This window comes from Lissotriton vulgaris, chromosome 8 (genome assembly GCF_964263255.1).
Source record: "Lissotriton vulgaris chromosome 8, aLisVul1.2, whole genome shotgun sequence".
In the NCBI taxonomy this organism is placed as follows: domain Eukaryota; kingdom Metazoa; phylum Chordata; class Amphibia; order Caudata; family Salamandridae; genus Lissotriton; species Lissotriton vulgaris.
The window spans coordinates 1,564,183,499-1,564,209,810 of record NC_141696.1 but is presented as its reverse complement, the minus strand read 5'-3'; the positions used below and the strand labels follow the sequence as shown (position 1 = coordinate 1,564,209,810).

The 26,312-nt window shown below is 58.2% G+C and overlaps 2 protein-coding genes across 3 annotated transcripts in view; one reads left to right on the top strand and one right to left on the bottom strand.

Annotated features, from left to right (window-relative positions):
* GDAP2 (ganglioside induced differentiation associated protein 2) overlaps positions 1–26,312 on the top strand; it is a 305,146-nt gene that overhangs the window by 95,238 nt on the left and 183,596 nt on the right. The gene's annotated exons all lie outside the window — the stretch shown is intronic.
* On the bottom strand, positions 1,863–9,698 carry LOC147700427 (parvalbumin beta-like). Its single transcript, XM_086935833.1, has 5 exons — positions 9,578–9,698; positions 8,012–8,079; positions 5,917–6,049; positions 3,366–3,475; positions 1,863–2,110 (listed from the first exon to the last, which is right to left on the bottom strand). The coding sequence occupies exons 2-5, from the start codon at positions 8,070–8,072 to the stop codon at positions 2,085–2,087; spliced, it is 330 nt and encodes a 109-aa protein (XP_086791959.1). The 5' UTR covers positions 8,073–8,079; positions 9,578–9,698; the 3' UTR covers positions 1,863–2,084.

Sequence of the window (26,312 nt, the reverse complement as noted above, 5' to 3'; positions counted from 1 at the left end):
CCTGCCATTCCCTAGGTTCCATACTGCCCTGCCAGCCTCTGCCGCTCCCTAGGTTCCCTACTGCCCTGCCAGCCCCTGCCACTCCCTAGGTTCCGTACTGCCCTGCCAGCCTCTGCCGCTCCCTAGGTTCCCTACTGCCCTGCCAGCCCCTGCCATTCCCTAGGTTCCGTACTGCCCTGCCAGCCTCTGCCGCTCCCTAGGTTCCATACTGCCCTGCCAGCCCCTGCCGCTCCCTAGGTTCCATACTGCCCTGCCAGCCTCTGCCGCTCCCTAGGTTCCATACTGCCCTGCCAGCCTCTGCTGCTCCCTAGGTTCCATACTGCCCTGCCAGCCTCTGCCGCTCCCTAGGCTCCATACTGCCCTGCCAGCTTCTGCCGCTCCCTAGGTTCCATACTGCCCTGCCAGCCTCTGCCACTCCCTAGGTTCCATACTGTCCTGCCACTCCCTAGGTTCCATACTGTCCTGCCACTCCCTAGGTTCCCTATTGCCCTGCCAGCCTCTGCCGCTCCCTAGGTTCCCTACTGCCCTGCCAGCCTCTGCCGCTCCCTAGGTTCCATACTGCCCTGCCAGCCTCTGCCTCTCCCTAGGTTCAATACTGCCCTGCCAGCCTCTGCCTCTCCCTAGGTTCAATACTGCCCTGCCAGCCTCTGCCACTCCCTAGGTTCCTTACTGCCCTGCCAGCCTCTGCCGCTCCCTAGGTTCCATACTGCCCTGCCAGCCCCTGCCACTCCCTAGGTTCCACACTGCCCTGCCAGCCTCTGCCGCTCCCTAGGTTCCATACTGCCCTGCCAGCCTCTGCTGCTCCCTAGGTTCCATACTGCCCTGCCAGCCTCTGCTGCTCCCTGGGTTCCATACTGCCCTGCCAGCCTCTGCCGCTCCCTAGGTTCCATACTGCCCTGCCAGCCTCTGCCACTCCCTAGGTTCCATACTGCCCTGCCAGCCTCTGCCACTCCCTAGGTTCCATACTGCCCTGCCAGCCTCTGCCGCTCCCTAGGTTCCATACTGATCTGCCGCTCCCTAGGTTCCCTACTGCCCTGCCAGCCTCTGCTGCTCCCTAGGTTCCATACTGGACTGCCAGCCTCTGCCGCTCCCTAGGTTCCCTACTGCCCTGCCAGCCTCTGCTGCTCCCTAGCTTCCATACTGGACTGCCAGCCTCTGCCGCTCCCTAGGTTCCCTACTGCCCTGCCAGCCTCTGCTGCTCCCTAGCTTCCATACTGCCCTGCCAGCCTCTGCCGCTCCCTAGGTTCCCTACTGCCCTGCCAGCCTCTGCCGCTCCCTAGGTTCCATACTGCCCTGCCAGCCTCTTCCGCTCCCTAGGTTCCCTATTGCCCTGCCAGCCTCTGGTCTCGCCCTCTCCCTCCGGGACCCTCATCCTGTATACTCCGTGCTTAGTTTGTAAACAATAATAATCAAAGTGCTCTGGCCCTCGCGGGAGGGCTCTGCTGCTTACTCCACCCAGTGCCCCTGCCAGCGATGGTACAAACGCCACTAGTGGCCCTCACACTCCTACAAGTGTGATCGCGAAGCCCAGCCCACCCAGAGCTGTAGGCAGGGCTTGGGTGGCAGATATATATTGATTTGTTAAACATGTTGTTGTGCTCATCTCTAAATTACACAGACAGCGCCCCCATGTGGTAGATTCTCACAAGTGCCAGTGGTGAGAATTAACTGCCAGTGCCAGGATCGGAAGACACCGGCTCAAATTAATCACTCCGGCACACTGCAAGTATCCAGAATCTCAACATCCTGCCGAACGCCAGCCGCCATTCACCGTGATCATTTTCTCACCCCTCCGCGTGGCACATCTTTTTCTCCTGCAGTTTTTTCAGTTGTTTATTAAAGAAACCCAAGGAGGACAAGAGTGAAAATATCTCCGTTTATTGAGAGGCGGGCCCAGGTCAGACCCCAGCGGTGCAGTCCTTCGATCGATAAGTGCCCCCACAGTGGAAGGGGCTCATCACAGCTCCATCAGTCCGTGGGATTGTCAATGCCAGTTCACTGTACAAAATGCAGAAATACATCCCTGTTTTCAAGTAAGACGGATTGGGCGCGGTGCAGGCAGCTTGGTCGTCATCCGGGAGAGCTTAGTTCTTGAGCAGGGCCTGGAACTCTGCGAATAACATTTACAAATTGGTTAAAAAGGGGCTACATTGAGGTCTCTGCATCTTTGCTTGAATACGTTCTTTACAGGCTATTGCGTAAATAAAGATTTTAAAAACCTATACAAAAAATAAAAATACAAAGCTTTTCTGTGGTGTATAGAAAAAGGTCTCTGTTCATGTGCACTGAGAGCAGGGGAGCTAGGCCAACTTGTGCCACCCGGAGGGGAAAGGGGGTGCTGTACCACCCAGGAGCAGTTTGACAAGCCCAGCCAGTGGTACCTGGGGACAGTAAGGGGGCTAGGCTAGCTTGTACCACCCAGGCGGAGTCTGTCAGAAGTAGCCCAGCCCGTGGTACCTGGTGATGGCAAAGGGGGCTGACAGTTTCTGCCACCTGAAGTGGAGCAGGTGGAGCGGGTCATCGAGTGCCCCCCAAAGCGGACCAGCAGTGCGGGTCATCTAGAGCCACCGAGAAGGAAGCGTTCACACAGAGTCTAGTTAGAAGTTGAAGGTTCTTAGTAAAGCGCACTGCGACCAAGCGGCTTCCTGGCGATGGAGTATTGACAAAGTACAACAGATGAAGCCTAGGGGAGGTTAGCAGGAATATGCTTTACACTGGGGAAAGTGGGCCATCAAGTGCCATTTGGAGAGAGGGTGGACTAAATGGAAGCAGAGCGGGCAAGCAGGGCCAACTAGTGCCTCCCAGAAGAGCGGTTGGTGCCATCCGGAGTAGAGCGGCTTTACAGGGCCGTTTGGTGCCACCCACGGGAGAGCAGGACAACTGGGCCTTTTAGTGCTACCCATAGAACAGTAAGAGGACAGGGCCACCTAGTGCCACCCTGAGGAGGGCCAGGCATCCGGTTGCACCCAGAAGAGCAGGTGGTGCCACCAAGAGGAGAGAGGGCCATCTAGTGCCTCCCAGAGGAGAGCAGATGTGTTGGGCCTGGCACTGCTACAGCAAGGAGAAGGCAGGCTGGGCCATCTCCTGCCATTGATCAGAGAGCCTCTGGCCTAGTGGCCAGCTAGGGCCACCCACAGGATAGCTGGTGAATTGGGCCAACCGGTGCCACCCAAAGGCCAGGAGAGAGGACTCTGAGAGTGGCCCTGCTAGTACCACCAGGGAGAAGTGGCCTGGCCAAGCTGGTGCCCCTGGAGGGGGAGCTGGAGAAGGGCCGACCGTTAGCATCAACTAGCGCTACTTGAGAACAGGTGGACTGTGCCATCTGGAGAGAGCCCCCCAGATGGCAGTACCTTGATGGAACTCACCGTCTACTCCAATCTTGCCGTCACCATCGGAGTCACCGGCGGCCAGGAAGGTCTTGGTCTCACAGTCGGTCAGGGCTCTGGCACCGGCGCTGAAGTTCTGGAGAAACAGCCTGGGTTGGAGAGAAAGAATGGACTGTGAGAGTTCTGCAAAAGGGCACATATTCCTACCACCTTAGACGGTCACCAGCCTCCCACTCTTTGCCTCCATGGGAGGTTCAACCCTAGCCTCCCATTCCTGCTTCCGTCTAAGATTTAACACCCGTCATCCCACGTCTGCCTCCACATGTGGTCTTGTGCTGTCCACAGATCTCTAGCTGCTCGGGGCTTGAATGGTGTGTACCAGGGCTGTTCAGGGCATGATCAGTGTGTTCCAAGGCTGCTCGGGGCATGATTGGTGTGTGCCAAGGCTGCTCGGGGCATGATTGGTGTGTGCCAAGGCTGCTCGGGGCATGATTGGTGTGTACCAAGGCTGCTCGGGGCATGATCTGTGTTTATCAAGGCTGCTTGGGGCATGATTGGTGTGTCCCACGGCTGCTTGGGGCATGATTGGTGTGTACCAAGGCTGCTTGGGGCATGATTGGTGTGTCCCACGGCTGCTCGGGGCATGATTGGTGTGTGCCAAGGCTGCTCGGGGCATGATTGGTGTGTACCAAGGCTGCTTGGGGCATGATCGGTTTGTACCAAGGCTGCTCGGGCTTGAATGGTGTGTACCAGGGCTGTTCAGGGCATGGTCAGTGTGTACAAAGGCTGCTCGGGGCATGATCGGTGTGTATCAAGGCTGCTCGGGGCATGATCGGTGTGTATCAAGGCTGCTCGGGCATGATTGGTGTGTACCAAGGCTGCTCGGGGCATGATTGGTGTGTACCAAGGCTGCTTGGGGCATGATCGGTTTGTACCAAGGCTGCTCTGGCTTGAATGGTGTGTACCAGGGCTGTTCAGGGCATGGTCAGTGTGTTCCAAGGCTGCTCGAAGAATGATCAGTGTGTACAAAGGCTGCTCGGGGCATGATTGGTGTGTACCAAGGCTGCTCGGGGCATGATTGGTGTGTACCAAGGCTGCTCTGGGCATGAATCGTGTGTACCAAGGCTGCTCGGGCATGATTGGTGTGTACCAAGGCTGCTCGGGGCATGATTGGTGTGTACCAAGGCTGCTCTGGGCTTGAATCGTGTGTACCAAGGCTGCTCGGGCATGATTGGTGTGTACCAAGGCTGCTCGGGGCATGATTGGTGTGTACAAAGGCTGCTTGGGGCATGATTGGTGTGTACCAAGGCTGCTTGGGGCATGATTGGTGTGTGCCAAGGCTGCTTGGGGCATGATTGGTGTCTGCCAAGGCTGCTAGGGCCTTGATCGGTGTGTGCCAAGGCTACTCAGGCATGATTGGTGTGTACCAAGGCTGCTCTGGGCATGATCGGTGTGTACCAAGTCTGCTTGGGGCATTATCGGTGTGTACCAAGGCTGCTCTGGGCTTGAATATTGTGTACCAAGGCTGCTTGGGGCATGAATGGTGTGTACCAAGGCTGCTTCGGGCATGATCAGTGTGTACCAAGGCTGCTCGGGCGTGATCGGTGCGTACCAAGGCTGCTCGGGCATGATCTGTGTGTACCAAGGCTGCTCGGGCATGATCGGTGTGTACCAAGGCTGCTCGGGGCATGATCGGTGTGTACCAAGGCTGCTCGGGGCATGATTGGTGTGTGCCAAGGCTGCTCGGGGCATGATTGGTGTGTGCCAAGGCTGCTCGGGCCATGATTGGTGTGTGCAAAGGCTGCTAGGGGCATGATCGGTGTGTGCCAAGGCTGCTCGGGGCATGATCGGTGTGTACCAAGGCTGCTCGGGGCATGATCGGTGTGTACCAAGGCTGCTCGGGCATGATTCGTGTGTACCAAGGCTGCGCGGGCATGATCGGTGTGTACCAAGGCTGCTCGGGCATGATCGTTGTGTACCAAGGCTGCTCTGGGCATGATCGGTGTGTTCCAAGGCTGCTCGGGGCATGATCGGTGTGTGCCAAGGCTGCTCGGGCATGATCGGTGTGTTCCAAGGCTGCTCGGGGCATGATCGGTGTGTACCAAGGCTGCTCGGGGCTTGATCAGTGTATACCAAGGCTGCTCGGGGCATGATCGGTGTGTACCAAGGCTGCTCGGGGCATGATCTGTGTGTACCAAGGCTGCTCGGGGCATGATCGGTGTGTACCAAGGCTGCTCGGGGCATTATCGGTGTGTACCAAGGCTGCTCGGGCATGATCGGTGTGTACCAAGGCTGCTCGGGCATGATCGGTGTGTACCAAGGCTGCTCGGGGCATGATCGGTGTGTACCAAGGCTGCTCGGGGCATGCTCCGTGTGTACCAAGGCTGCTCGGGGCATGATCGGTGTGTACCAAGGCTGCTCGGGGCATGATCGGTGTGTGCCAAGACTGCTCGGGGCATGATCGGTGTGTACCAAGGCTACTCGGGGCATGATCGGTGTGTACCAAGGCTGCTCGGGGCATGATCTGTGTACCAAGGCTGTGCGGGCAGGCGCCTGAACCCCCTGAGCACCCCATCAGCACCCCACTCACTTGAGCTCATCCTCCTCAATGAATCCGCTCTGGTCCTGATCCAGGACGGCGAACACCTTCTTGACGCAATCCGCGGACTTGCCCTGGAGGCCGATCTTGGCGAAGAAACTCTTGTAGTTGAAGGAGTCTGCAGCTGTGGAGGGAGGGCACAGGTGTAAGAGGGTGGAGGGCACAGGTGTAAGAGGGTGGAGGGCGCAGGTGTAAGAGGGTGGAGGGCGCAGGTGTGAGAGGGTGGAGGGCGCAGGTGTAAGAGGGTGGAGGGCGCAGGTGTAAGAGGGTGGAGGGCGCAGGTGTAAGAGGGTGGAGGGCGCAGGTGTGAGAGGGTGGAGGGCGCAGGTGTGAGAGGGTGGAGGGCACAGGTGTAAGAGGGTGGAGGGCGCAGGTGTGAGTGGGTGGAGGGCACAGGTGTGAGTGGGTGGAGGGCACAGGTGTGAGAGGGTGGAGGGCACAGGTGTGAGAGGGGGAGATGGTGGGCACGGGTGTGAAAGAGTAGAGGGACAGGTGTGAGAGGGTAGAGGTCACAGGTGTGGGAGGGTGGAGGGCACAGGTGTGAGAGGGTGGAGGGCACAGGTGTGAGAGGGGGAGATGGTGGGCACGGGTGTGAAAGAGTAGAGGGACAGGTGTGAGAGGGTAGAGGTCACAGGTGTGGGAGGGTGAAGGGCACAGGTGTGAGAGGGTGGAGGGCACAGGTGTGGGAGGGTGGAGGGCACAGGTGTGAGAGGGTGGAGGGCACAGGTGTGAGAGGGTGGAGGGCACAGGTGTGAGAGGGTGGAGGGCACAGGTGTGAGAGGGGGAGAGGGTGGGCACGGGTGTGAAAGAGTAGAGGGACAGGTGTGAGAGGGTAGAGGGCACAGGTGTGAGAGGGTAGAGGGCACAGGTGTGAGAGGGTGGAGGGCAAAGGTGTGAGAGGGGGAGAGGGTGGGCACGGGTGTGAGGGGGAGGGGTGGGTACGGGTGTGAGAGGGGGAGGGGTGGATACGGATGTGAGAGGGGGAGGGGTGGATACGGGTGTGAAAGAGTAGAGGGACAGGTGTGAGGGGGTGGAGGTCACAGGTGTGAGAGGGTGGCGGTCACAGGTGTGAGTGTAGGGGAGGGCACGGGTGTGAGTGTAGAGGAGGGCACGGGTGTGAGTGTAGGGGAGGGCACAGGTGTGAGGGTTGAGGGAGGGCACAGGTGTGAGAGGGTGAAGGGCACGTGTGACAGAGTGGAGGGGCACAGGAGTGGGGGTGGAGGGGCACAGATGTGAGGGTGGAAGTAGAGACAGGCACAGGTGTAGGTGTGAGAGGGTGGGGAAGGGCACAGCTGTGAGGGTGGATGGGTGAGACAATGGGCATATGTTCAAGGGTGGGGAGGGACACCGCTGTGATAGGGTGGTGAGGCACAACTGTAATGGTGGATGGTTCCAGTTGTGAGCGGGTGAATGGGTGAGCGAGGGGCGCAGGTGTGAGTGGTGGATGGGTGAGGGAGGGGCACAGGTGTGAGGGTGGATGGGTGAGGGAGGGGCACAGGTGTGAGGGTGAATGGGTGAGGGAGGGGCACAGGTGTGAGGGTGAATGGGTGAGGGAGGGGCATAGGTGTGAGGGTGAATGGGTGAGGGAGGTGCACAGGTGTGAGGGTGGGATGGGTGAGGGAGGGGGGCACAGGTGTGAGGGTGGGATGGGTGAGAGGGGTACAGGTGTGAGGGTGGTGGGTGTGGGAAGGGGGCACAGGTGAGAGGGTGGAAGGGTGGGGAGGTGAAAAGGAGAGGTTGAGGCATAGAATAAAGCGCCGAGAGTGCGCAGGCCCCAGAGCTGGGTTAGTGTGAGGGGAGGTCCTGGATCGGGGGGAGTGCGGTGGGCGAGGAGGGTGGCATTGGACAGGGAGCGCCAGAGGCAGTGGGCGAGGAGGGTGGCATTGGACAGGGAGCGCCAGAGGCAGTGGGCGAGGAGGGTGGCATTGGGCAGGGGGCACCAGAGGCAGGGGGCGAGGAGGGTGGCATTGGGCAGGGGGCGCCAGAGGCAGGGGGCGAGGATGGTGGCATTGGGCAGGGGGCGCCAGAGGCAATGGGCGAGGAGGGTGGCATTGGGCTGGCGGTGCCAGGGCTCCTCGGGTCTTACCTTTGCAGCTGTCCAGGGCCGCAGCGATGTCAGCGTCGCTCAGGAGTCCGGCGAAGGCCATCTTGAACCTGAGGAGGGAGAGGCATGGGTCAGACTGGGCCTCTCACAGACACACTGCCCCCCCCCCCCCCCCCCCCATTCCTCCCACCCTAAGGATCCGCGACCATTGCCTCCGCTCTAGCGCTGTTTATAGCGTGTTACTTGGACTCTCTAGTGCCTAGAGGCGGCCAGCAGTGCCCCGGGCGCTGCCCTCGGCCCCGGTGCAGCTCTCAGCTGGTCACTTGGACTCTCTAGTGCCTAGAGGCGGCCAGCAGTACCCCGGGCGCTGCCCTCGGCCCCGGTGCAGCTCTCAGCTGGTCACTTGGACTCTCTGGTGCCTAGAGGCGGCCAGCAGGACCCCGGGCGCTTCCCTCGGCCCCGGTGCAGCTCTCAGCTGGTCACTTGAACTCTCTGGTGCCTAGAGGCGGCCAGCAGGACCCCGGGCGCTGCCCTCGGCCCCGGTGCAGCTCTCAGCTGATCACTTGAACTCTCTAGTGCCTAGAGGCGGCCAGCAGGACCCCGGGCGCTGCCCTCGGCACCGGTGATGCTATACGCTGGTCATTTGAACCCTCTAGTGCCTAGAAGCGCCCAGGAGGACCCCCGGGCGCTGCCCTCAGCCCTGGTGCAGCTCTCAGCTGGTCACTTGGACTCTCTGGTGCCTAGAGGCGGCCAGCAGGACCACAGGGCGCTGGGGCAACTGTCTGCTGCTCTCCATTTCTCCCTCCCCCTGTGACAGACACTGCCCACGGGTGACTCCAACCCCCTCCCCCCACCTCAGCCTCTCTAGTGCCAGGGCCCCCAAGGGCAATATCTGCTCACCCCTCTCCCCCAGTCTCCCGGTGCCAGGGTCCCTGAGGGCAGGCCCCTTCCTGCCCTACAGCTGACCCCTCCATCACCAGCCCCCGTCCCCCCCAGTGTCAGGGTCACGGAGGGCAGTGCCAGTCCTGCTCTACTGCTCACGCCTCTACCCCAAGTCTCCTCATTGCGTGGGTCCCCGAGGGCAGTGCCAGTCCCGCTCTACTGCTCACGCCTCTACCCCAAGTCTCCTCATTGCGAGGGTCCCCGAGGGCAGTGCCAGTCCCGCTCTACTGCTCACGCCTCTACCCCAAGTCTCCTCATTGCGAGGGTCCCCGAGGGCAGTGCCAGTCCTATCCTGCAGCTGACTCATCACCAGCCCCCCCCGGTGCCAGGGTCACGGAAGGCAGTGCCAGTCCTGCCATACTGATGACTTCTCTACCCTCCAGTCCCCTCCAGTGCGAGGGTCCCTGAGGGCAGGTCCCGTCCCAGCTACAGCTGACCCCCCCCTCCCCCCCCAGTGCCAGGCTCCCGAGGGTAGTGCCAGCGAACCCCTCCCTAACCAGCCTCTCTAGTGCCAGGGCCCCCAAGGGCAATGCCTGCTCACCCCTCACCTCCTCAGTGCGAGGGTCCCTGAGGCCCCGTCCAGTCCTACAGCCGCCCCCTCCATCGATAGCCCCTCAGTGCCAGGGCCCCCGGGCCCCCGGGCCCCGGCTGGCGCTGCCCACTCACCGTGCTTGGGGTCTGTCTGAAGTGGCGAAGGAGAGTTGTTGAGGTCTTCGGCGGCCCCGGGCCCATCTGTTCCCTCTTTTATACCCCCTGTGCTCGCGACAGGTCCTTATACAGCAGTCCGGACCGGCGCCCCCCTCCCCCAGCCCCCCCACCGGAGCGCCAGCAGCGAAAGTGCTGGCTGGCAGAGGGTATTTTTATCCCCAGGAATGCCCCGGATGTCTTGGAGACCCCGGCCTGCCCTCCTTGGGCACACGTGCCCCCTGCACCCGGGGCCCCCGGGGGTGGGGGCAGTCTGGGTGTCTGGGGGTGCTCCGTGCCCTTCCATCAGTGAGCGCTGCACCCCACGGCTCGAGAAGGGGGCACTGGCCGGAGGTTGACCCGTGTGTAAGGCCCCCAGCTGCCGAGCTTACACTTGTAATTGCTGACAACCCGCGGACGCCTGAAGATGGGGCCCGTGCCAAGCCGCTCTCCGGGGGGTGCCAGCCAGGGTTGCACCCACAGGGCCCCCCTCAGATGTGGCACTGCCAGGGGGACTTGCACCCACAGGGCACCCCTCAGACGTGGCACTGCTAAGGGGGCCTTGCACCCACAGGGCACCCCTCAGACGTGGCACTGCCAGGGGGCCTTGCACCCACAGGGCACCCCTCAGACGTGGCACTGCTAAGGGGGCCTTGCACCCACAGGGCACCCCTCAGACGTGGCACTGCTAAGGGGGCCTTGCACCCACAGGGCACCCCTCAGACGTGGCACTGCTAAGGGGGCCTTGCACCCACAGGGCACCCCTCAGACGTGGCACTGCCAGGGGGCCTTGCACCCACAGGGCACCCCTCAGACGTGGCACTGCTAAGGGGGCCTTGCACCCACAGGGCACCCCTCAGACGTGGCACTCCTAAGGGGGCCTTGCACCCACAGGGCACCCCTCAGACGTGGCACTGCTAATGGAGCCTTGCACCCACAGGGCACCCCTCAGACGTGGCACTGCCAGGGGGCCTTGCACCCACAGGGCACCCCTCAGACGTGGCACTGCCAAGGGGGTCTTTCACCCACAGGGCACCCCTCAGACGTGGCACTGCTAAGGGGGCCTTGCACCCACAGGGCACCCCTCAGACGTGGCACTGCTAAGGGGGCCTTGCACCCACAGGGCACCCCTCAGACGTGGCACTGCCAGGGGGCCTTGCACCCACAGGGCACCCCTCAGACGTGGCACTGCTAAGGGGGCCTTGCACCCACAGGGCACCCCTCAGACGTGGCACTCCTAAGGGGGCCTTGCACCCACAGGGCACCCCTCAGACGTGGCACTGCTAAGGGAGCCTTGCACCCACAGGGCACCCCTCAGACGTGGCACTGCCAGGGGGCCTTGCACCCACAGGGCACCCCTCAGACGTGGCACTGCCAAGGGGGTCTTTCACCCACCGGGCCTCCCTCAGATGTGGCACTGCCAGGGGGCCTTGCGCCCACAGGGCACCCCTCAGATGTGGCACTGCCAGGGGGCTTGCACCCCTTCTGGGGTGACCAGGCCTCTGGCGCGGGGGGTGAGGGGGGGGGGGGGGTGCAGGATGTGAACCAACTGGTCTCCGCCCTGGCTGGAGCGCAGGTCAAGGAGAAACTTTCACCTGGAGACCCTGGATGGAGGCGGCCGTGAGCCCCCCACTGTCCCTGTGATCGCTCTTCAGCATCTCATGATGTTTGGTCTCGATTCGGTGGGATTCGGGTGGTTTCAGTTCCTCTGTTAGGGGTCGGTGGGATTCGGGTGGTTTCAGTTCCTCTGTGAGGGGTCGGTGGGATTCGGGTGGTTTCAGTTCCTCTGTTGAGGGGCCCCGGGTCCTGCAGGTCGGACCCCCGCGCTTTATCTTCAAGGCTCCACGAGCCCTGGCGGCTCGTCTCAATACAGAAAGAAACCCCAAGATAACATCTGTATGACCTTACAGCATATACATGCCCTCTGCTTCATTTAAAATGAAATGACTCTTAATTATGTATTAAGTTCTTTTGCGTTAGAAAACGGATCCAGCTGGATTAATTCCTTATTAAAAAAACATCGCGTATATGAATCAAATACAGTGATTTGAGTGTTGCCCCAAGAGACACCCCACATACAGTCACAGTTGTCCTCACATACCTCCCCTATACTCACCACAGACCCTCTCACCTGTGCCCCAAGAGACACCCCACATACAGTCACAGTTGTCCTCACATACCTCCCCTATACTCGCCAAAGACCCTCTCACCTGTGCCCCAAGACACCCCACATACAGTCACAGTTGTCCTCACATACCTCCCCTATACGCACCGCAGACCCCCTCAACTGTGCCCTACGAGACACCCCACATACAGTCAGTTGTCTTCACATACCTCCCCTATACTCACCGCAGACCCCCTCAACTGTGCCCTACGAGACACCCCACATACAGTCACATTTGTCCTCACATACCTCCCCTATACTCACCGCAGACCCCCTCAACTGTGCCCTACGAGACACCCCACATACAGTCACAGTTGTCCTCCCATACCTCCCCTATACTCGCCAAAGACCCTCTCACCTGTGCCCCAAGAGACACCCCACATACAGTCACAGTTGTCCTCACATACCTCCCCTATACTCACCACAGACCCCCTCAATTGTGCCCTACGAGACACCCCACATACAGTCACAGTTGTCCTCACATACCTCCCCTATACGCACCGCAGACCCCCTCAACTGTGCCCTACGAGACACCCCACATACAGTCACAGTTGTCCTCACATACCTCCCCTATACTCACCGCAGACCCCCTCAACTGTGCCCTACGAGACACCCCACATACAGTCACATTTGTCCTCACATACCTCCCCTATACTCACCGCAGACCCCCTCAACTGTGCCCTACGAGACACCCCACATACAGTCACATTTGTCCTCACATACCTCCCCTATACGCACCACAGACCCCCTCAACTGTGCCCTACGAGACACCCCACATACAGTCACCTTTGTCCTCGCATACCTCCCCTATACTCACCACAGACCCCCTCAACTGTGCCCTACGAGACATCCCACATTCAGTCACCTTTGTCCTCGCATACCTCCCCTATACTCACCACAGACCCCTTCAACTGTGCCCTACGAGACACCCCACATACAGTCACCTTTGTCCTCGCATACCTCCCCTATACTCACCGCAGACCCCCTCAACTGTGCCCTACGAGACACCCCACATATAGTCACATTTGTCCTCACATACCTCCCCTATACTCACCGCAGACCCCCTCAACTGTGCCCTACGAGACACCCCACATACAGTCACATTTGTCCTCACATACCTCCCCTATACGCACCACAGACCCCCTCAACTGTGCCCTACGAGACACCCCACATACAGTCACCTTTGTCCTCGCATACCTCCCCTATACTCACCACAGACCCCCTCAACTGTGCCCTACGAGACACCCCACATACAGTCACCTTTGTCCTCGCATACCTCCCCTATACTCACCACAGACCCCCTCAACTGTGCCATACGAGACACCCCACATACAGTCACAGTTGTTCTCACATACCTCCCCTCAAACCACCACAGACCCCCTCACCTGTGCCCCAAGAGACACCCCACATACAGTCATCTTTGTCCTCGCATACCTTCCCTATACGCACCACAGACCCCCTCACCTGTGCCCTCAGACACCTGTGTGTACAGTCGCATTTGCCACACATGCCTCCCCTATACGCACCACAGACCCCCTCAACTGTGCCCTCCGAGACACCCCACATACAGTCACCTTTGTCCTCGCATACCTTCCCTATACGCACCACAGACCCCCTCACCTGTGCCCTCAGACACCTGTGTGTACAGTCGCATTTGCCTCACATGCCACCCCTCTCTTGTTGCTTTCACTGCTCCGTGCCCTCGCACACACTGATGTGTGCCCCCATGTACCCTCGTCTGTGCATCCTACAGACCCTCAGGTGTGCCGCCACATTCTGCCCCCATAAACACCCATCAGTGCCCCTCACGGACTCCTTGGTAATACAAACAGACCCCTCCACTGTGCCCTGACAGATCTTCGTGGGTCCCCTCATGCACCCAAATCTAAGGGCCCTGGCATCTCCCAGAAACGTAAGACCTTTAAAGAGCCTTCACCTGGCATCATTTTAAAGGGTTGTCCAGAGCCTCCTACCCAAGCCCCCCATCGGCAGAGAGCCCCTCTTGCCCACCCTACGTTTTATCTGGGTGGTCTACCCCATGGCTGTGGGGCAGGGCACGAGCCCACAAAAAAAATGTAGGGGGACTTACCAAGTTAGACAGTATGCGAGTGAGATCACAGCGTGTGGCACCACACCCATGTCTTCACAGGAAGTGACATCACAGGAAGTGACATCAGATCTTAAGACCTCACACATGCTTAGCAGGTCTGTCATGAGTGCATTTGAGCGTATCACCATATTTAACAAATCAATCTGGCCAGTACTGTATGAGAGTAGGGTCTGCTTCCTATGGTTACCCCCACTTTTTGCTGGTGTTTCACTGTTTTTCGACTTTAGTCTGGCTGGGGCCCTGCTATCCAGGACCCCAGCCTAGCTGCTTCCTCTCTAAACTAATTACATGTACTTTAGTTACACTCCGGATTGGTTACTGGGTTACCCTTGTGAGTCCCTAGTATATGGTACCTTAGGTGCTAAGGGCATAGGTCCCCCAAAGGCCTACCAGGGTCTGAAGAATATATTATGCCACCCCTGGGAAGCCTTCCAAAATATCACCACAGGTCTGCTACTGCATCCTGGGTAAGGTGGTGCAGGCACCCCTAACTAAGATATAGGTTACCTATATCTACCTTTAAATCACTGACACATAGAAACCTATCAATCACTCCTATGGCAGGCCTTATCAATCCTGAAGGCAGAGTGCTTGGTTTTGTGTGAGAGGGTGCCCTAGCATGAGCAGGACCCCTCTGCAGCTTTCGGAATCTATTCTCTGAGGCTGTTCTGTGAGGTAGCCAGACCACGTACTCTTAAGTGCATTATAACCTCGCGGTTAATGCTAACTTTGCAATGGCCGCAAGGAAACATGTCATATTTGGTGTCAAACACTTTGGAACCCTACCCCCCCCCCCGCCTGTCCTGGCGGCGGGGGTAGAATTCCACCCTTCTAGAGGAAGAAGACATGTACACATCGGTCTGACCGGTAATAGTTTAAGAGCCTCAGCATCACAAAATGGATGCTGCTGCCACAGACATGAGTCTGACCTCCTGCTGCTGACCGAAACTCCGACAGGGGAGGCCTGGGCAATAGGTTTCCTGTCACAGGGAGGTGTAACCACCTCCCAGACAGGCTTTAGTGTATTGGGGCTGGGTGGGTGCATTCACAGAATGCTTTTCAGACAGTGCTGGGGCACACTTGGTGTCCCTGTGCATACTCCAGGTCAAACCGGTTACAGGGGCAATCAGCCCCTGCTCTGCAGCAAAACTGGACAAAGGGAATGGGTGTAACCACCCCTCTTCCCAGGCCCTCCCATAGGTGGGTCCCCAGAGTATGTCCAACCCTCTTTCTTAGTATAAGTATGGGACCCCAGTCCTAAGGACTTCAGATTACACCTGGATGAAACTCTGCAACATATATCCTGGAACTTTGACAATCTACACAACTAGAAGACGGAAAAATCTTCCTTGGGGTCAAGGAGTGACTCCCCTGTTCAAACAGGCACCAAAGAAGTATCTTGCCGATCTGCATTTCCGAGGCTCCTGCTGGACCCCGAAGTATTTGCGACTCAGGACATGGGCTTCCAGACTTCTCGGTGGCCGACACGAGATCCCAGCAAAGCTGAGACCCGCAGCCCTCACGAGTGACGTGGAATTGGAACTCCTGGACACTGTGCACGTTTTCAAGTGCATCAACTTCTCCAGCTTTCCTAAAGTTGTGCATTGGGCTACTTGTAGTCCAAGCCCCGAGCACCATCTGCACCGAAGATTGTGGGCCTACACTCCACGAGTGCTCCGTGGGCCCGCTTCTAGCATTTCCGCTCGAGGCTCCTTCGCAATCCCTGGTCCGTCGACTGGTGGGTCCCCATGAAGGTAACACTTCTGTTTCTTGGGCTTTCCTGGTTGCTCCAGACGCACCCTGACTCCCCACCAAGTGGTGAGTCCCTCAGACCTTGCTGGTCTGCACCGAAGCCAATCTCTGCTTTCTGCGTGGGTTGCTATAGCCAAAGCTTGTTGGGTCCAATCCGGAAACCGACACCGCAGCACTCAACATCCTTTGTGGGACAGCTTGAATCCAGCTCCTGGTCGTCCTCGACGCCTCCTGCTTCTCATGGCTGAAGAGTCAAGCTTCACCTTCTTCACCTGAAATCACCCGACATCGGTGGGCATCCGCTCATCGCCTTCCTGGACACTAGCTAGTGACCCAGACTCTGTCCCCTCTGCTTTCAGGTTCTTCAGATCTCGGATCCACCCTTGGATCCACCCGGACACTTTCGACTTGGTCGCCAGCAGTACTTTGCAGCAGATCGCCATTGAAATAGACGACCAAACAAGACGCCTATGCACACGGCTTCCCTGGGTGAGGTAATTAGAGTACTCCGGTGCTCCCGTGGGTATTGACTTTAGAACTGCCTAGTTCTGAAGGGGTTTGCTCCAAGCCCTCCTCTAAGTGTCCTTTATCTTTAAAGTTCCAACCGCAACTTTTCCCATAGAAGTTAATGGTGATTTGCGGCTGTGTTTAGACACTGCACGCGTCCCCGTGGTTTCCCTGTGTCACTACCTTGGGTGGCTCCTGGTGGCCCCAGTGGTTTTGAAGGCTCTAGGCCTTGTGTCTATGCAAGTCCTGGTACTTATACCACTTTCTTAATATATGGTTTAGTACGCCCCTAGGGCTCAACGTATATTGTGCTAATTTACTGTGTGTTAAATAAGTTTACTGAATGTACTCTTGCCTCTAGCCTCATAAAGAGTCTAGAGCAGAGTTCTTCAAACTGTGGGGGGCGCAACAGCATCCCAGGGGGCGCGCCACTCCTCTCTAATCCCTTTGTTCCCTGCGTCCATCTCAACTCTTCGTGGAGAACTCAGGTATGGTTGGAGGGAGGAGGGAGCGGAAAATGATAGGGCACTACGTGCCCGTTCTTTTGTCTGGGTAATTTTCCAAGGAGGGGGTTAATTTAGAGCTGAAATGCTTCAGCTGCAGTGGGAGGCAAGGAGTCTCCTCTGCTAAAACCGAAAGCAAACAAACAGACACACTTTTCGTTTCTGAGAAAGAGCAGTAAAAGAATACAGGAAGAACATTTCTGCATCCAAGAATCAAGTGGTCGACGTTCCTAAAAAATATAAAATGGTCCCTAGAAGGCTGGACTGTATAAAGTAAAATATTTCAACAGGGCGGTGAGCTGATCACTTTGTAGCTGTAGACTTTCAACTCAAACAGCCGAGACCTCTGTGTAGAAGACACTTTCATCTGACAGGGGCGGCTCCTCAACTAAGGCGGAGGAGCGGCGCATCACCGCTTTCTCACAGTGCGAGAAACAGAAACATAAAATAGTAATAGCTGCCATTTCATGTTTCTGTTCTCGCGCTGAGAGAAAGCAGAAGGGTTTGCTTGTGGGTGGGCAGGTGGGGGGGCTGCGCTGCGAGCAGGGCTGGGCAGGGGAGGAGTGGTTTGCCCACGCCTGAGGGTTCAATAACTGTTTGGTCAGCCTTCTGGGGCTTCCCAAACCAGTCATGCACACTCTGCCCTTTCTCCATGCAGGGTGCAATGCAGCCTACATGGAGAAAATGGCCTCCCCCTAAGCCCCTGGCTTGGATTCGTCCCCAAGCGTTGTGATTGGCTTAGGTGAGGGGAGGGACAAGAAGTTTATACACAAGCACTCCTGATTTAGGCAGAAGGCTACACATGAAACAAGCTATCTCCACTGCCAGCCCACTCCAGCTGGCGTAGGCTCCATGCAGCTGTGAGTGCCAGAGGTCTCCAGTGGTCAGACCACTCTCCCGTGCAAAGGATGCCCACGAGCCCTACCCGCCACTGTTGGGTCTGCGGTGGGCACCTGCGCTCATCTGAGGAGGCGGGGGTTTATTGTTCACCAGCAGAGCAGGACCCAGAGCAAGAGAGAGAACCAAAGATGAGAAAGAAAGAGAGAAAGGAAAACAAGGATAAAGGCCGAGCAGGGGATCAAAAAAGAACCTGCAAGAGTTGGATGAAGTGAAAGGAGGTGCTGGGGTAACCCTGGCATTCGGCAGTGGGACCCTAAGATACAGTTTGGGGTTCTTCATTTATGTTTTTACAAATGACTCACTGCCCCAAAAGGCCGTCGCCGCCACATATAGCAGCAGGCCCGCCTCATGTTCTTATTGTTGGTAGAACAATATGTAACCACCATCACGAGGCACAGAGCAACCGACTGAACCCTCAGCCGTGAATCAGTGCCAAAGAATGAGCCTTCACCCTCACAGCGAGGGGACCCACTACGCTCATGAGTGTTAGCCCCACTCACAACGAGTGTAAGCCCCAGTCACGAGGAGTGTAAGCCCCAGTCACGAGGAGTGTAAGCCCCAGTCACGAGGAGTGTAAGCCCCAGTCACGAGGAGTGTAAGCCCCAGTCACGAGGAGTGTAAGCCCCAGTCACGAGGAGTGTAAGCCCCAGTCACGAGGAGTGTAAGCCCCAGTCACGAGGAGTGTAAGCCCCAGTCACGACGAGTGTAAGCCCCAGTCACGACGAGTGTAAGCCCCACTCACGACGAGTGTAAGCCCCAGTCACGACGAGTGTAAGCCCCAGTCACGACGAGTGTAAGCCCCAGTCACGACGAGTGTAAGCCCCAGTCACGACGAGTGTAAGCCCCAGTCACGACGAGTGTAAGCCCCAGTCACGACGAGTGTAAGCCCCAGTCACGACGAGTGTAAGCCCCAGTCACGACGAGTGTAAGCCCCAGTCACGACGAGTGTAAGCCCCAGTCACGACGAGTGTAAGCCCCAGTCACGACGAGTGTAAGCCCCAGTCACGACGAGTGTAAGCCCCACCCAGAATGAGTGAAAGCCCCACCCAGAATGAGTGAAAGCCCCACCCAGAATGAGTGAAAGCCCCACCCAGAATGAGTGAAAGCCCTACCCAGAATGAGTGAAAGCCCCACCCAGGACGAGTGAAAGCCCCACCCAGGACGAGTGAAAGCCCCACCCAGGACGAGTGTAAGCCCCGCCCAGGACGAGTGTAAGCCCCACCCAGGACGAGTGTAAGCCCCACCCAGGACGAGTGTAAGCCCCACCCAGGACGAGTGTAAGCCCCACCCAGGACGAGTGTAAGCCCCACCCAGGACGAGTGTAAGCCCCACCCAGGACGAGTGTAAGCCCCACTCACAACGAGTGTAAGCCCCACTCACAACGAGTGTAAGCCCCACTCACAACGAGTGTAAGCCCCACTCACAACGAGTGTAAGCCCCACTCACATCGAGTGTAAGCCCCACCCACAACAAGTGTAAGCCCCACCCAGAACGAGTGTAAGCCCCACTCTCGACGAGCCCCCAGCATCCACGGAGGAGAAGGAAATGCTGATCAAGTTTACTCACAAGAAAGGGGCGCATGCAGTTCCAGTCCGAACTACCACTTTCAAGAAGACATTGGCATTCTCAAGGAAATATTCCTAGTTTCCATGGAAAACCACACGAGAGGGGAGATTTAAGAACCGCGAGATACACCACAATCTGTGGGCAGTGATCAGAATCTACATGAGTCCGCTCGCTGCTCTGCCACCCTGGGGCTCCGGAGGAGGGCTGAACCCTCCCGGCGCACGAGCCCGCCCTGTGTGAGCACGTGTGATCTTTCATCTCGTACATAGCAGAACTATGAAATACATCCGGCTGCCGGCCCGAAGAGCATCGCGTCCGCAAACCTACCCTGGGCTGTTGTGTCCTGATCCAGCACATCACACTTTCAGAACAATTTCCTATTCACTGGCAAAGATCGATTTTGGGAACTATAGTGGGACAGTAACTTTATAAAATAGTACTTTGACACTGCATTTATGTCCTTCCTCCCATCATATTGTAAAGCGCTCTGATATCCTTTGGGATCTTGTTCCCGCTATATAAAACTTTATAAATCAAAATAAAATAAATTAATTGTGCAGCGTTGCTGCAGGAGGTAAGGATGAGATGGGCAGAGAACGAGAACAGCCGTACCCAGGCAGGGTAACAACGAGACCAGCCGTACCCAGGCAGGGGAATAACGAGACCAGCCGTACCCAGGCAGGGTAACCACGAGACCAGCCGTACCCAGGCAGGGTAACCACGAGACCAGCCCTACCCAGGCAGGGTAACCACGAGACCAGCCGTACCCAGGCAGGGGAACAAAGAGACCAGCTGTACCCAGGCAGGGGAACAACGAGACCAGCTGTACCCAGGCAGGGGAACAACGAGACCAGCTGTACCCAGGCAGGGGAACAACGAGACCAGCTGTACCCAGGCAGGGGAACAACGAGACCAGCTGTACCCAGGCAGGGGAACAACGAGACCAGCTGTACCCAGGCAGGGGAACAACGAGACCAGCTGTACCCAGGCAGGGGAACAACGAGACCAGCTGTACCCAGGCAGGGGAACAACGAGACCAGCCGTACCCAGGCAGGGGAACAACGAGACCAGCTGTACCCAGGCAGGGGAACAACGAGACCAGCCGTACCCAGGCAGAGTAACTAGACCAGCCGTACCCCGGCAGGGTAACTACGAGACCAGCCGTACCCCGGCAGGGTAACGACGAGACCAGCCGTACCCAGGCAGGGTAACGACGAGACCAGCCGTACCCAGGCAGGGTAACGACGAGACCAGCCTTACCCCGGCAGGGTAACGACGAGACCAGCCGTACCCCGGCAGGGTAACGACGAGACCAGCCGTACCCCGGCAGGGTAACGACGAGACCAGCTGTACCGGGGCAGGGTAACGACGAGACCAGCCGTATCCTGGCAGGGTAACGACGAGACCAGCCGTACCGTGGCAGGGTAACGACGAGACCAGCCGTTCCGTGGCAGGGTAACGACGAGACCAGCCGTTCCGTGGCAGGGGAACAACGAGACCAGCCGTACCGTGGCAGGGGAACAACGAGACCAGCCGTACCGTGGCAGGGGAACAACGAGACCAGCCGTACCGTGGCAGGGGGACAACGAGACCAGCCGTACCCAGGCAGGGTAACGACGAGACCAGCCGTACCCAGGCAGGGGAACAACGAGACCAGCCGTACCCAGGCAGGGGAACAACGAGACCAGCCGTACCCAGGCAGAGTAACAACGAGACCAGCCGTACCCACGCAGAGTAACAACGAGACCAGCCGTACCCACGCAGGGTGACATCGAGACCAGCCGTACCCACGCAGGGTGACATCGAGACCAGCCGTACCCAGGCAGGGAAACGACGAGACCAGCCGTACCCAGGCAGGGTAACGACGAGACCAGCCGTACCCAGGCAGAGTAACAACGAGACCAGCCGTACCCACGCAGGGTGACATCGAGACCAGCCGTACCCAGGCAGGGGAGCAACAAGACCAGCCGTACCCAGGCAGGGTAACAACGAGACCAGCCGTACCCAGGCAGGGTAACAACGAGACCAGCCGTACCCAGGCAGGGTAACGACGAGACCAGCCGTACCCAGGCAGGGTAACGACGAGACCAGCCGTACCCAGGCAGGGTAACGACGAGACCAGCCGTACCCAGGACGGGGAACAACGAGACCAGCTGTACCCAGGCAGAGTAACAACGAGACCAGCCGTACCCAGGCAGAGTAACAACGAGACCAGCCGTACCCAGGCAGGGTAACGACGAGACCAGCCGTACCCAGGCAGGGTAACGACGAGACCAGCCGTACCCAGGCAGAGTAACAACGAGACCAGCCGTACCCAGGCAGAGTAACAACGAGACCAGCCATACCCAGGCAGGGTAACCAGGAGACCAGCCATACCCAGGCAGAGTAACAACGAGACCAGCCGTACCACCGCAGGGTGACATCGAGACCAGCCGTACCCCGGCAGGGTAACGACGAGACCAGCCGTACCCCGGCAGGGTAACGACGAGACCAGCCGTACCGGGGCAGGGTAACGACGAGACCAGCCGTACCCAGGCAGGATAACGACTAGACCAGCCGTACCGTGGCAGGGTAACGACTAGACCAGCCGTACCGTGGCAGGGTAACGACGAGACCAGCCGTACCGTGGCAGGGTAACGACGAGACCAGCCGTACCGTGGCAGGGTAACGACGAGACCAGCCGTACCGTGGCAGGGGAACAACGAGACCAGCCGTACCGTGGCAGGGGAACAACGAGACCAGCCGTACCGTGGCAGGGGAACAACGAGACCAGCCGTACCCAGACAGGGTGACAACGAGACCAGCCGTACCCAGGCAGGGTGACAAGACCAGCCGTACCCAGGCAGAGTAACAACGAGACCAGCCGTACCCAGGCAGGGTAACGACGAGACCAGCCGTACCCAGGCAGGGTAACGACGAGACCAGCCGTACCCAGGCAGGGGAACAACGAGACCAGCCGTACCCAGGCAGGGGAACAACGACACCAGCCGTACCCAGGCAGAGTAACAACGAGACCAGCCGTACCCAGGCAGAGTAACAACGAGACCAGCCATACCCAGGCAGGGTAACCAGGAGACCAGCCATACCCAGGCAGGGTAACAACGAGACCAGCCGTACCCACGCAGGGTGACATCGAGACCAGCCGTACCCAGGCAGAGTAACAATGAGACCAGCCGTACCCAGGCAGAGTAACAATGAGACCAGCCGTACCCAGGCAGGGAAACAACGAGACCAGCCGTACCCCGGCAGGGTAACGACGAGACCAGCCGTACCCCGGCAGGGTAACGACGAGACCAGCCGTACCGGGGCAGGGTAACGACGAGACCAGCCGTACCCAGGCAGGGTAACGACTAGACCAGCCGTACCGTGGCAGGGTAACGACGAGACCAGCCGTACCGTGGCAGGGTAACGACGAGACCAGCCGTACCGTGGCAGGGTAACGACGAGACCAGCCGTACCGTGGCAGGGGAACAACGAGACCAGCCGTACCATGGCAGGGGAACAACGAGACCAGCCGTACCCAGACAGGGTGACAACGAGACCAGCCGTACCCAGGCAGGGTGACGACAAGACCCGCCGTACCCAGGCAGGGTGACGACGAGACCAGCCGTACCCAGGCAGGGTAACGACGAGACCAGCCGTACCCAGGCAGGGTAACGACGAGACCAGCTGTACCCAGGCAGAGTAACAACGAGACCAGCCGTACCCAGGCAGGGTAACGACGAGACCAGCCGTACCCAGGCAGGGTAACGACGAGACCAGCCGTACCCAGGCAGGGTAACAACGAGACCAGCCGTACCCAGGCAGGGTAACGACGAGACCAGCCGTACCCAGGCAGGGTAACGACGAGACCAGCCGTACCCAGGCAGGGTAACAACGAGACCAGCCGTACCCAGGCAGGGGAACAACGAGACCAGCCGTACCCAGGCAGAGTAACAACGAGACCAGCCGTACCCACGCAGAGTAACAACGAGACCAGCCGTACCCACGCAGGGTGACATCGAGACCAGCCGTACCGACGCAGGGTGACATCGAGACCAGCCGTACCCACGCAGGGTGACATCGAGACCAGCCGTACCCAGGCAGGGTAACGACGAGACCAGCCGTACCCAGGCAGAGTAACAACGAGACCAGCCGTACCCACGCAGGGTGACATCGAGACCAGCCGTACCCAGGCAGAGTAACAATGAGACCAGCCGTACCCAGGCAGGGAAACGACGAGACCAGCCGTACCCAGGCAGGGGAGCAACAAGACCAGCCGTACCCAGGCAGGGTAACAACGAGACCAGCCGTACCCAGGCAGGGTAACAACGAGACCAGCCGTACCCAGGCAGGGTAACAACGAGACCAGCCGTACCCAGGCAGGGTAACGACGAGACCAGCCGTACCCAGGCAGAGTAACGACGAGACCAGCCGTACCCAGGCAGGGGAACAACGAGACCAGCTGTACCCAGGCAGAGTAACAACGAGACCAGCCGTACCCAGGCAGAGTAACGACGAGACCAGCCGTACCCAGGCAGGGTAACGACGAGACCAGCCGTACCCAGGCAGGGGAACAACGAGACCAGCCGTACCCAGGCAGGGGAACAACGAGACCAGCCGTACCCAGGCAGAGTAACAACGAGACCAGCCGTACCCAGGCAGAGTAACAACGAGACCAGCCATACCCAGGCAGGGGAACAACGAGACCAGCCGTACCCAGGCAGAGTAACAACGAGACCAGCCATACCCAGGCAGGGTAACCAGGAGACCAGCCATACCCAGGCAGAGTAACAACGAGACCAGCCGTACCCACGCAGGGTGACATCGAGACCAGCCGTACCCAGGCAGAGTAACAACGAGACCAGCCATACCCAGGCAGGGTAACCAGGAGACCAGCCATACCCAGGCAGAGTAACAACGAGACCAGCCGTACCCACGCAGGGTGACATCGAGACCAGCCGTACCCAGGCAGAGTAACAATGAGACCAGCCGTACCCAGGCAGAGGAACAACGAGACCAGCCGTACCCAGGCAGGGAAACGACGAGACCAGCCGTACCCAGGCAGGGTAACGACGAGACCAGCCGTACCCAGGCAGGGTAACGACGAGACCAGCCGTACCCAGGCAGGGTAACGACGATACCAGCCGTACCCAGGCAGGGTAACGACGATACCAGCCGTACCCAGGCAGGGTAACGACGATACCAGCCGTACCCAGGCAGAGTAACGACGATACCAGCCGTACCCAGGCAGGGTAACCAGGAGACCAGCCGTATCCAGGCAGGGAAACAAGTTGGCGACCTTTAACATGGCCACATCCAGGCTCTCGAATGTCCAGAGCTATAAAAAACAGCTTGTCTACCTTTCGAGACAAACTGTACTTAAACATTCACTGATTGGAACTGGGAAATGAGGCGCATCGTTTCAAACATTTTGTAATCATTTCCGCTGTGGTGTGGTTTCTACAAAGTGTGCATCACTCTGTTATTGACCAACCATGAACGGTTCAAGTGAGCCGTGTAACACACTCCCATCTGTCGCTGCACGTCCACAAACCTCCACAAGGGGGTGCTGAACTGGGGCTGAGCAACGGGCGGCAGGTAAATACCTCTCATGTGATGGAATCACCTGTTCCATCTAAAATAAGAATCTAGGACATATCTGAGGTGCAAATGACAGTTGACTTGCATCTGAGTTCCACCCTATGCACCAAGAATTAAAAATAAATCATTAATATTTGATGTAAAACAGGAGAAATAAAGAAATGTCCATCTAATGCCTTAAAATGCACAGTCTGAAAGCAGAAGACCTGGGATCAATCTCCCCTTCCAAGCTTCACCAAATTGTGTGATCCTAGGCAAATCGTTTTCTTTTGTTTGATTTAATGGGCTATAATTTGTGCTGGAATTGTAAACTCGTACATATTGGGTCAAGAGCTGGGCTTCTGAGAGCTCTTCAGCATACCTCAGTCACTGCATAGGATGCCTGGTGCAGGCCAGCAGAGCTGTGCTTGTGAGAGCTCTTGTTAATACCTCAGTCACTGCATAGGATGCCTGGTACAGTCCAGCAGAGCTGTGCTTGTGAGAGCTCTTGTGCATACCTCAGTCACTGCATAGGGTGCCTGGTGCAGGCCAGCAGAGCTGTGCTTGTGAGAGCTCTTGTGCATACCTCAGTCACTGCATAGGGTGCCTGGTGCAGGCCAGCAGAGCTGTGCTTGTGAGAGCACTTGTGCATACCTCAGTCACTGCATAGGGTGCCTGGTGCAGACCAGCAGAGCTGTGCTTGTGAGAGCTCTTGTACATACCTCAGTCACTGCATAGGGTGCCTGGTGCAGGCCAGCAGAGCTGTGCTTGTGAGAGCACTTGTACATACCTCAGTCACTGCATAGGGTGCCTGTTGCAGAGCAGCAGAGCTGTGCTTGTGAGAGCTCTTGTGCATACCTCAGTCAGTGCATAGGATGCCTGGTACAGTCCAGCAGAGCTGTGCTTGTGAGAGCTCTTGTTAATACCTCAGTCACTGCATAGGGTGCCTGGTGCAGAGCAGCAGGGCTGTGCTTGTGAGAGCTCTTGTGCATACCTCAGTCACTGCTTAGGGTGCCAGGTGCAGACCAGCAGAGCTGTGCTTGTGAGAGCTCTTGTGCATATCTCAGTCCCTGCATAGGGTGCCTGGTGCAGACCAGTAGAGCTGTGCTTGTGAGAGCTCTTGTGCATACCTCAGTCACTGCATAGGGTGCCTGGTGCAGGCCAGCAGAGCTGTGCTTGTGAGAGCACTTGTGCATACCTCGGTCATTGCATAGGGTGCCTGGTGCAGGCCAGCAGAGCTGTGCTTGTGAGAGCACTTGTGCATACCTCGGTCATTGCATAGGGTGCCTGGTGCAGGCCAGCAGAGCTGTGCTTGTGAGAGCACTTGTGCATACCTCAGTCACTGCATAGGGTGCATGGTGCAGACCAGCAGGGCTGTGCTTGTGAGAGCTCTTGTGCATACTACAGTCACTGCATAGGGTGCCCGGTACATTCCAGCAGAGCTGTGCTTGTGAGAGCTCTTGTGCATATCTCAGTCCCTGCATAGGGTGCCTGTTGCAGAGCAGCAGAGCTGTGCTTGTGAGAGCTCTTCTGCATACCTCAGTCAGTGCATAGGATGCCTGGTACAGTCCAGCAGAGCTGTGCTTGTGAGAGCTCTTGTTAATACCTCAGTCACTGCATAGGGTGCCTGGTGCAGAGCAGCAGGGCTGTGCT

What these genes read in the sequence shown, in the direction of transcription:
- LOC147700427 (XM_086935833.1), bottom strand. Translation starts at nt 8,072, where the DNA reads ATGGCCTTCGCCGGACTCCTGAGCGACGCTGACATCGCTGCGGCCCTG. An exon ending in ATTGAGGAGGATGAGCTCAA is followed by an intron (nt 3,476 to 5,916) that starts GTGAGTGGGGTG and finishes TCTCCAACCCAG; the next exon opens with GCTGTTTCTCCAGAACTTCA. An exon ending in CGGCAAGATTGGAGTAGACG is followed by an intron (nt 2,111 to 3,365) that starts GTGAGTTCCATC and finishes TGTTATTCGCAG; the next exon opens with AGTTCCAGGCCCTGCTCAAG.